Source organism: Pelecanus crispus, chromosome 9, assembly GCF_030463565.1.
Source record: "Pelecanus crispus isolate bPelCri1 chromosome 9, bPelCri1.pri, whole genome shotgun sequence".
NCBI classification, from domain to species: Eukaryota; Metazoa; Chordata; class Aves; order Pelecaniformes; family Pelecanidae; genus Pelecanus; species Pelecanus crispus.
The window spans coordinates 41,770,949-41,781,797 of record NC_134651.1 but is presented as its reverse complement, the minus strand read 5'-3'; the positions used below and the strand labels follow the sequence as shown (position 1 = coordinate 41,781,797).

The 10,849-nt window shown below is 64.4% G+C and overlaps 1 protein-coding gene across 1 annotated transcript; it reads left to right on the top strand.

Annotated features, from left to right (window-relative positions):
• Positions 1–3,061: 3,061 nt before the first annotated feature.
• PHF19 (PHD finger protein 19) lies at positions 3,062–7,680 on the top strand. Its single transcript, XM_075716347.1, has 9 exons — positions 3,062–3,144; positions 3,443–3,511; positions 4,581–4,701; positions 5,768–5,835; positions 5,944–6,114; positions 6,233–6,320; positions 6,621–6,706; positions 6,896–6,993; positions 7,334–7,680. Exons 1-9 carry the CDS (start codon positions 3,062–3,064, stop codon positions 7,678–7,680), a joined length of 1,131 nt encoding a protein of 376 aa, XP_075572462.1.
• Positions 7,681–10,849: the final 3,169 nt, after the last annotated feature.

Sequence of the window (10,849 nt, the reverse complement as noted above, 5' to 3'; positions counted from 1 at the left end):
AGCGGGACGTCAATGCCCGCGGGAGGCGCGGGGGGAAGCGCGGGAAGATGGCGCCCCGCGCCCTGCCCCCGCCGCACGCCGCCGCCGCCGCTCCCCCCGCCGCTCCCCGCCGCGGCCCCCGGGCGGGCGGGCGCTGAGCCGGCCCGGCGGCGGCAGAGGGGCGGCCCGGCGCGGCGCGCAGCGGTAAGGGCAGCGCCGGCGGGGGGGAGCCGCGGGCGGCGGCGGCGGCGAGGGGGGGGGGGGCGCAGCCCGGCGGGGAGCGCCCGGGGCGGCGGCGGCGGCGGGGCCGGGCGGGCCGGCGCCTTCGAGCGCCTTTGAATGAGCCAATGGCGGCGAGGGCCCGCGGCCGGGGCTGCCCGCGGTGCTCCCGCCCGGCAGGTGCCACCGGAGCCGCCGCCGCCGCCGGGGGAAGCGGGGGCCGGCTGGCTGCGCCCCGCCGCCGGGTCCCGCCGCCCGCCCTGCGAGCTCGCGGCCGGGAGCGGGGCCCCCCCCGCCTCCAGCCCCCTCCGCCGGGCGCGCTCCCCGGGGCTGGGTGGGCGCGGAGCCGCCTCCGCTTTCATAATCGTTCCCGGGGCGAAAAATCCGTGCTGGCGGGCGGGCGCTGCCCGGTGACATGTCGCAGCTCGCTGCTGCGGCTCCTGCCAGCCCCTGCTCCCGCAGGAGCTCGCTTTTTAAATTCCATTTTATTTCCTTTTTTTTTTTTTTTTTTTTAAATAATTTTTCCATCGCACCCCGTTGACCGTAAGTTAAACCCTCTCGGGAAACGGGAGCGTTGTGTGTAGGGCGCTGCGGGCAAGAGGGAGTTCGCGTCGCTCGCGGCACGGTGGGGTTGCGTGTGGCGAGCCGCGGCGTGAGGTCACGCGCGTTGCCGTGACGGGAGCGCAAAGAGCAGGGTGGGGGGGGGGAGGAAAAACAAAAAACTTTTAAGTTGTTTTACGGGTGTCTGTTCAGGATCGCAGCTCGGGCTGCGTGGCCGGCCGGGGACGCTCGGTTTGCCTTGTGCACTTCGAACCTTACGGTAGCAAAACTCGGCCGCTCGGTTTCGCTCGCTGCGTGCAGCGCTGCCGTTTCCCCGCTCGTGCAGCCGTCCCGTTGGTTTCGGGAGCTCGTGGAACTGCTAGGAAATTGTGAATGAAAAAGCGCAGTAAATTTCAAGCTCTTATCCCTCAGATGCCCCTTGCCGAGGCTGAGCCCGGGCAGGCCCGTGGCGTGTCCCCGTGCCACACGGCGGGGCAGCTCCGTGCTGCAGGAGCCGAGGCGGTCGGGGGGTTAACTCACTCTTGCTCAACAGCAGCAAAGATTGCGGCTGCTCCCTTTGATTTCACCTAAATTACCCATGGACGAACCCGGCTCACCCACGCTCGTTTTGCGGGTCCTGAGCACCCGCCGGCGGGGGCCGAACCAACCCCGGGCTGGGTGCTCCTGGACAAAACCCTCCGGGACGTCGCGCTCGGGCACGGTGTGGTGCTCGGGCAGGGTGACGAGTGCGTGCGTCCCCTCCAGGCTCTGCTGATGGAGACCGCCAAGCTCAACCCCATCATCCGGGATGTCTACGCGGCTGCCGGCCGCGTCCAGCAAGCACCGGCCGCCGCCTCGGCGCGGAGGGGCAGCAGCTGCCGAGAGCTGATGATCAAGCTAACAGAGGGGCAGTACGTGCTGTGCCGCTGGACCGATGGGCTCTATTACCTCGGAAAGATCAAAAGGGTAACGTGGGCACCCAAAAGGGTAAGGTGGGCACCCAAAGCGTAGCTGGCGCCGTTCCCTGGGTCGGCTCGTGGCTCGGAGGGGTGCTGGCCTGGGCTGCAGCGCATCTTTGGTCATCGGGGCGTTTTGGGTTGATGTCCTGCCCCTGGGTATCGCACCCCAAACCTGACTTCCCGCGGCCCCGAGAGGCAGGGCCGGTCACCAGGGAAAACGGGAAAGCACCGGGAATGGGCGCTGACACCCGGCAGTTCTTCCCGCTCTCTCCCCGCAGGTGAGCGGCTCCAAGCAGAGCTGCCTCGTCATGTTTGAGGACAACTCCAAGTACTGGGTCCTCTGGAAGGACATCCAGCATGGTGAGTGCCGCCCCATCCTCCCTTCCCACCGCCGTGCCGGGGGGTCCTTCCTGGCGCCGTGGAGAGGTGGCTGTGCCTCGCGCGTCTCCGACTCTGCCGTCCCCGTCCCGCAGCCGGCGTCCCTGGGGAGGAGCCCAAGTGCAACATCTGCCTGGGAAAGACGTCGGGCCCCATGAACGAAATCCTCATCTGCGGGAAGTGCGGGCTGGGTGAGTGCGGGCACGGTGAGCGCGGGCGCCTCGCCCCGGGGGCGAGGGTCCGGCCAGCCCGGCGGCGCTGACGCCGAGCCCTCCCGCAGGTTATCACCAGCAGTGCCACGTCCCGGTGGCGAGCAGCGGCGAGGGCCCGCTGGGAACGCCGTGGTTCTGCCGCCGCTGCATATTTGCCCTGGCCGTGCGGGTGAGTGGGGCTGCCCCGGGGTCCCCGGCTCCGCGTGCCCTCGGTGCGGGACGCGGCTCCCCGGCTGGCTGTGCTGACCCCCGTCCCGCTCGCTCCCGCAGAAGGGGGGTGCCCTGAAGAAGGGAGCCATCGCCAAGACGCTGCAAGCCGTCAAGATGGTGCTGTCCTACAACCCCGACCTGCTCGAGTGGGACTCCCCGCACCGGACCAACCAGCAGCAGTGCTACTGCTACTGCGGGGGCCCCGGCGAGTAAGCCCCTGCCTGCCTGCCGGGAGGCTTGTCGCGTTTGGTTTTGGAGGGAAAAGCGTTTGCAGAAGGCAGGTGGGATCAAGTTGGGGAGTTTTCTCGCCCCCAAGAGAGATGTTCCCAGCTTGCAGGGCACTGCCCTGGGGCTGGTGGCTTTGCTGCCTGCGCTGCCTCTGCCATCTGGGTCTCCGCTTGCTCCCGCTGTTTGCACCCACGTCCGTGGCTGCGGAAAATACAAGTTAGAGCCCGACTTTCCCTGGCTGGGGGGTTCGTGCCTGGGAGGGGGCCGGGGCGGTGGCTGCTGCGCGCTGCCCTCGCCGTCACCCGCCTCCTCTCCCTCCCCAGGTGGTACCTGAAGATGCTGCAGTGCTACCGCTGCCGGCAGTGGTTCCACGAAGCCTGCACCCAGTGCCTCAGTGACCCCATGATGTTCGGAGACAGGTACGTCCCTTCTGGACTTTGCTGGGCTGGTTGCTGGACATCGGAGCTGGCTTCCCAGGGGGGAGCTCGTGCACGGATGCGGCCCCAGTCTGTATCTCCCCAACCTGGCTGTGGCACCGACACGGATCAGCCGCCCCGGGGCGGGTGGGTGGCCCCATCCCGCAGAGCCCCGCTCCTCCCAGCCGTGCTGTCACCGTCGGCACCGGGAGCACCGTCTTCACCCCGACCCGTCCCCAGGCCCCCCACGGCTGCGGGGGTGACCCCCACCCCCAGCGCTCCCTTCCCCGCTGTTTTCCAGGTTCTATGTGTTTTTCTGCTCTGTGTGCAACCAAGGACCTGAATACATCAAGCGCCTGCCCTTGAGGTGGTAAGAAACAGCCCTGGGCTCCTTCGGAACGTGCCGGGGTGGCCACGCGGCACCGGGCTGGCCCGTGCCCAGTGCTGCCGAGCCCTTGCCACGGGGCCAGCCCCGGTGGTGGGTTTCAGTGGCGTGAGTTCCCGGAGCATCTTCCACTCATCCCGGCCCGGCCCTGAGACCCCGGGTGTGCAGCTCCTTCTGCCCAGCCCCGCGGGGCTGTTTCCCAGGGAAGCTGTTTCTCCAAACACCCCAAACCTCCTGTTTGTCTGGGAGCCAAGGTACGCGTTGGCCAGAAGATAACCGCAAAAAGCCATCGGGTGACGAGTCATCACATTCTGGGATTAAATACAAGTTTACAAGCACTACCTTCCAGTAGACCTTGATGGTCTGAAAGCACTTTATAAAATGCATTAACGGTGCCAGCAGCCCAGCTTTTCCCTGCTGTTCTCCTTGTGCTCGGCTGTGTCGGACGTGTTACCGGTGCTAACGGGCTGCTGGGACGCGGCTGCCTCGGGGACGCCGCACCGAGCAGCGCAGCAGGCTGGAAGAAGAAGAAGGGAAATCCTGCAGGATATGTTACTTGGCTTTCATTTTCAGAGGCGCAAGTGTAAAATCCCACAGGATAGATCGGGTTGTTAAAACAGACAGTGTACTTTCACGTGGATAAGAGCCGTCCTGCTCCCGTACATATCTGCAGCAAGGGCGCACAGCTGGGGCTTAATAAAAAGCTGGAAAACTGGGTGTTTGTCCCGGGAGCGGCATGTCCTCCTGCTCCTGGGCTCAGGGCTCTTGGCATTTGGGGTTCAGCCTGGCTGCGGGCAGCTTCCCACCCCTCCCCAAAGCTCGGGGGATGCCGTTCTGGCCATGGCAGCATCCCCTGGGCTGCGTGTCCGGGCCAGGGTTGCTTCCCCTGTGGGGTGCGGGAATGGTCCCGGCTTCCAGCGAGAAGCTTTTGGGAGGGCTGTGCTGGGAGCTGTGCTCGAGTGGTGCTCGGTGGGGGAGCGGAGTGTCGCGGCGGGTCCCGTCCCGCCGTGGAGAGGGCGGGCTGCCGACCCCCTCACTGCCTTTGCTCCCGCAGGGTGGATGTCGTCCATCTCGCCCTCTACAACCTGGGAGTACAGAGCAAGAAGAAGTACTTCGACTTCGAGGAGATCTTGGCCTTCGTGAACCACCACTGGGATCCGCTGCAGCTCGGGAAGGTAAAAACGTGCAGCCCGCGCTCAGGCTGGAGGGCAGCCATGGGGAGGGAGAGGTGCTGCTGGGGCGTAAGTCACGGCCGGCTGTCCCCGAAACCTCGGCTCAGCGGGACCGGATCCTCCTTCCCCGCGGCAGCCGAGCCGCTGAGGCTGGGGCAGGTTGGCCGGTGAAGGGGGGTGCTCGCGGTGCAACGGCGGGGCAGCGAGCTCTGCCCCTCGGTCAGGCTGGCTTCCCCTCTTTGCAGCCGCCGACCCCGAGGTGCGTTTGCGTGTGGCGTGTCGGGAAAGGGTCGGAGCTTTGGGAGCGCCCGCTCGCCGTGGCCCGAGCTGGCTGGTCCTCGGCCGGTTCCCTGCGGGGAAGGAGCTTTAACTCCCACCTGGGTTCTCTGGGTGGGCAGGGGTGCCCGGCCCGGGGCGTTTGCACCCACTGGGAACACGTGGCAGCTCCTGCACGCTGTTCACCCACCCCCGCATGGCACCAGAGCGGGGCATCCCCAGCGGGCAGCGTCGGATGCCGCTCCCTGAGCTGGGAATGGTATCAGGCCCTGGGCACGGGCCCTGGGCAGAGCCAAGGGACCTTTCCTGGGGCTGGGGCATGGCTGGGGCGGGCGGGGGGTGAGGGGTGGAAAGGGACGTCCCCCCGTGTTGGCAGTGCCACCGCGCCGGCAGCCCCTCTCCGACAAGCTTAGGCATCTTGGCAAAACCGTGGTTCGTGCAGCGCTTGGCACGGGTGGCTCCTGCTCAGAAGTAGCTCAATCACCTTCCTCTGCGCTTGGGATTTCCCTTTGTTCGGGTGTTGTACCTGGACAAGTTTCCCAGTTGGAGCTAGAGCCGGGAGAAGGGCTAAAACCAAGGCGTGTTGGGAACCTGTCACCGCCTCGGGACGGATCGGTTCCCCGCAGCCACCCGCTCCGAGGGCGGCCGGTGCCAAACCCTGGGCTTTGGCATCCCTCGCTCCCTGACCTTGGGCAGGAGCCGAAACCCGGAGTTCGGGTTCCCCCGTCTGTTTAGTTTTTGCATAACCGCAGCGGGTGCCGAGCCCTGCCTGACCTTTGCCGTCTCTCCGCAGCTGACGGGCACCCCGGTCTCTGAGCGCGGCCCCCACCTCCTCAATGCACTCAACAGCTATAAAAGCCGGTGAGCCCCCGGGCGCGGCGGGGCGAGGGGTGGGAACGGGACGGGATGCAGGATGTTCCTGCGTCCCCTGCCCCGGCTGAGGGTTGTTTCCTCCCCGCTGCCACCCAGGTTTCTGTGTGGGAAGGAAATCAAAAAGAAGAAATGCATCTTTCGCCTGCGGATCCGCGTCCCGCCGAACCCCCCCAGCAAGGTGCTGCCAGAGAAAGCCCCCGGCGTGGGCGAGAGCAGTTCCTGCGAGCTGAAGAAGAGAGGAAAAAGCAAATATGTCCATAAAGACAGGTGAGTGGCCAAATTTGCCCAAAGACAGGTGAGTGGCCAAATTTGCCCGGGCACCCCGCTGCTGCCACGCTCCCCTGGGGTGGCCTGGCAGCCTCACCCCCGCTCCCGTGCTTTGCAGCCTGCTGCCGCGGCAGCTCCAGCAGCAGAAGCGGCGAGCGGCGCGGCGCAAGAGGGCCAAGTTTCTGCTGGAGGACGCCATTCCCAGCGTGAGTCCTTCGCCTCCTCCTCTGTGCTACCGCCCCAGGCTCCTGCGACCGGGTTGGACCCTGCAGCCCCCATCCCTGGGGCTCCCGTGACTGGGTGGGACCCTCCAACCCTGGGGCTCCCTGCAAGGTTCCCGCGGGCAGGGAGAGCCCCCGTCCCTCGCCCTGGGGTTTGCAAATGTTCCGTGCCAAGCCCGCTCCCCACGGAACGCGGTGGTGCCGGGGCGGAGGGTGCCGATGCCGGGGCCGCGGGCAGCACCGCTCCATTCGGCAGTGACGGGTGACCTTGTTTTTGCGGGGCAGAGTGACTTCACCTCCGCCTGGAGTACCAACCACCACCTGGCCAGCATCTTTGACTTCACACTGGATGAAATTCAGAGCCTGAAAAGGTCCGTGCAGCCGGCCCCGGGGGTGCGGGCAGCAAGGGGGGGAGCGGTTTAAATGCCCAAGCTTGAGGCAGGGCTGGAAAAGCTCCGGCTGCGGGCATGTGTGAGACGGAAGCAGGAGCAGCCGGGGGGGCAGGGGGCTGCGGTGCCCCTTCCACCGGGCCGGGGCCGACGCTGCCTCCCCGTCCCCAGTGCCAGCTCGGGACAGACTTTCCTATCGGACGTGGACTCCACGGATGCTGCCAGCACCTCGGGCTCAGCCACCACGAGCCTCTCCTACGAGTCCAGGTGAGGGCTGTGCCCTCTCGCCCCCTTCCAGAGGGGTCCCAGTGGCACGGCCGGGGGGGCGAGGGGCTGCCCCTCTCCTCCCGCAGCACCCTCGTGTCCTGGCACAGGGATGTCGCGCATCGGGGAGCCTTTCCTCCCCGCCTCCTCAGACGGGCTGGTGGTCCCAAAGCGGTGCTGCCTCGCTGGGCACACAGAGTCGGAGCTGTCGGTCCTTGCTGGGCTCGCCCAAATTCCCGGCGTGACCCCTCCGGGCTTGCAGGGTGGTGGGCGCAGCCAGCACGATGCGGGGCACCTTTTGGGTGCTGCCCTCACCCCTCCTCTGTCCCCTCTCTCGCAGCCGGAGGACCGTGGGCAGCCGCAAGCGCAAGCTGGCAGCACCGGCCTATGCCTCGGCGGGGGCCAAGAGGAGAGGCGGCGAGGCGGGCGGGCGCCCGGCCGGGGGCACCCCCGAGGGCAGCGAGGCGGCCTGCGGCCCCGACCGCCCGGACGACGGCATCGACAGCCACACCTTCGAGAGCATCAGCGAGGATGACTCCTCGCTCTCCCACCTCAAGTCCTCCATCAGCAGCTACTTCGGGGCGGCGGGCAGGCTGGTCTGCGGCGAGAAGTACCAGGTGCTGGCACGGCGGGTGACGCTGGAGGGGAAGGTGCAGTACCTGGTGGAGTGGGAAGGCACGACCCCCTACTGAGCCCCGCCAGCCCCCAAACCTCTCCTGGAGCCAAACCAGAGGAGATCGGGATAACGGGGAAACCCTCGCCGCGAAGCAGAGGAGGGGCGCTGGCCCACGGGGAGGCTGGGACCCCTCCGTGCTCGGGGGTCCCGGCTCGCCCGGCTCCCCAGGAACCACCATGGGTGGAGGCAGCACCCGAGCCGGTGCCGTCGGTGGTGCTGCCCAGGGGTGAAACCTGCAGCCTTGCCGCTGTTATTTTTTTTTTTTTCTTTTTTTATTATTTTAATAATTTTGTTATTTTATTGGCCGTCTATATGCAAAGAGCGTGGCCCAGCTGCGCTTTTCCTGATGGAGCCTTTGGCCGAGCCCGAGGTGCCGTCACCGTGATGGTAAGAGCAGCGAGCAGGTCCGGCCTTTCCGGCGAGTGGGCTGGTGGCTGTGGCCCGCAGGCTGAAGGGTCCCCCTGGCATGGCTGGGCACCCCCCAGGAAAGCCCCTTTGGGGGACACTCCACAACCTGCTCGTGCAGACGGACGTTGTGCTGGTGCCCGGCGCACCCCGACTTATCCCCACGTCCAAGCCTTACAGAGCAGCCTCGAGGGGGTCCCGCTGCTAAAGCGAAAAGCACCTCCCTCACCCGTGCTTTCACAGCCCCTCCCCGTGCCATAGGAAATGCTGGGCGACTCTCGCCCGAGCCGGCGTACAGGGTCTTCCTCCTCATCATAAATCCGTTCGTTAAAGGAATGGGGTTTGTGGTAAATGAGGGGAAAACGCCCTGTAAACGGCCCACGTGCGGCCGGCTTTCACGGCCGCGGGGCAGACGGACGCGGTTGCTCTCCTGCGGCCTCCCGGACATCGTGTGATGATGCACCGGCTTCGTTTCCCCGTTCTTCTGACAATCACGGTCTCGGGAGAGATCAGCCAAAAGATACGCCCTTGCCTTAAAACCACCGCGGGCATTTCACAGACTGGAGCCCAAGGCCTTTATTCTTGCAGGAAACCTCATCCTGAACGTGCCAAATGAGCAGACAAACCAAAAAGGCCGAAAAGGACAGTGGGGGGCACGGGGAGGGGGTTGTAGCAGGGTCCTCGCGGCCATCCCCGTGGCCTCGCGGCTGCGCCTCGCTGGAGAGCGGCCGCGCTTTCTGTTACCGGCGTAGCGTCGACGTTTGCGAGCGCGTGGGGTCGGTTTGCCTGCAGAAGAGAAGGAGCAGCCCCCTTCTTTAACTAAAGCAATACTGCCAGGTTGTTCAGGAGCAAAGCAGGTGTCTTTCTAAAAAAAAAAAAAAAATTCTAATATCATCAGACATATTTGCTAGATTTTTTTTTTCTAAGAGAGAGATATATATATTTTTAATGTTGTCCTCCCTTCTCTCCCCCATCGCCATGGCTGTCCCGTGGGGACGGAGGGTGGGCGATGCTGGCAGGGCTGTGTGGTCCCGCTCTATCAGCACCCCCCGTTCCTAAAGCCCCGTCGCTGTCCACGTGCATGCTTGCAGCATCTCCCCGTTGGAGGGTGAATTGAAAAGGTGGTTTTATTGAAAAAGTACTTCAGAAAATTCATCGGTGTAATCGGCACGAGGGAGCAGGTGACGTTTGCAAACCAGAGGCCGAAGCGTGGTCCTTGAAAATAAACCTCTGCTTCAGCTGGTGCCAAAATAACGTGGCGGGACACCCACGCCGGGGGCTTTGCCGGTGTTAATCCGTCTGGCAGGCACCAGGCCTTTGCGCGGCTGCGGGGTGCCGATGCCTCGCGTGGGGCTGCGGTGCGGAGCAGCGGCTTCTCCGCAGCCCCGGGAGGTTGCCTGCGTGGCTTGGGCGAGGTGCGAGCCACTTCGGTGCCCGTCCTAGGAGCCTGAATATTCGGCGTGGCAGGTAAAAGCGTTTTAACTCCTTTCTGACGAGTTGCCCGGTGGCGTGCTCGGTGGAGAAGCTGTTAGCCGCTTGTGCGGGGCGAGGGCTGGGAGAGGAGGCTTCGTCCGGCTCCAACCATGAGATGGTTTGAGCCGAGCGGGGTCAGGCGTGCCTTGGGGAGAGGTGCTTGGCACCCTCAGGGTCTGCATCGCAGCTCACCCGGAGCGGAGCATCTCCGGAGGGGCCCCGTCATTTTGGGAGAGGTGCTGCCGGGCCCCCCCATCCCTGGCAGGGAGGGGTGCAGCTCCTGCAGCCAGCGGGGTCGCTCCCCGCCCTGCCTTGGCCTGTCACCAAAGGATCGCTTGAAGTATTTCCCTTTCATGAGTGCCTGTGGAGCCCTTGTTATTGTCCCAGTTGCAGGCTGGCGGGGCTGCCAAGAGCCGTGCCAGGGCCGAGCGGGGTTATTCCCGCGGGATGCGCCGACGGACATTGGGCTCGCAGGAGCACCTGCAACATGTGGTCCTTCTCCTCTCCTTCTCCTCTCCTTCTCCTCTCCTTCTCCTCTCCTTCTCCTCTCCTTCTCCTCTCCTTCTCCTCTCCTTCTCCTCTCCTTCTCCTTCTCCTCTCCTGGCCTGTTGCAGAGAACTGAATGTGGAGCCTTTGAAACTATTTTTGTTGCAGAGTATATTTTGCATTAGCTGTAATAGATATTATAATGACTCTGTGCACCTTCTAAAGATTTATGAGTTCAGGTTGCTGCTTGTAATAACGAGCTCTCATTATACCCAAGTTGTAATTAATATGTCTGATGTACAATTAAAAAGTCTTTTTTTTTTTTAACATCACTGGTTCTTTGTAGCATCAGGATTATTGGGTCTGGGCACCGGGGGTCAGCGTGGGGTGCTGGGCAGGTGCCCAGTGCCTGCCACGATGCAGCCGGTGCTGCTGGGTCGTGCTCTGTGCCAGGATGAGCGGTGCCCTTGGCCGGAGAGGGCACAAATTCCTTATTCCTCCACAAACGCGGGCACTCCTGCTTCCAGTGTCCCTCTTCTCTACAGTAAGCGTACTGTTTCCTATTAGGGGTTTTGAGAATCCCCTGCCACCTCCTCTTCCTCGATGGCTGTTTCTAAATTCATCCCTAAGCCCCCCCTCGAGGACTATGAATTCCTTCTAATACAGCGATCAATTTAGCACTCTCTTTTTCTTTCTGTTGATCCCTGTTTTTATAAACCACCCAAGCCACATCCAAGCTGCCCGAAAGCACGGGAGGGGCAGAAGGATGCGCAGGGGCGAGTGTGGGCAGGGGACAGGGACCCCCCTTGCAGTGCTGGGTT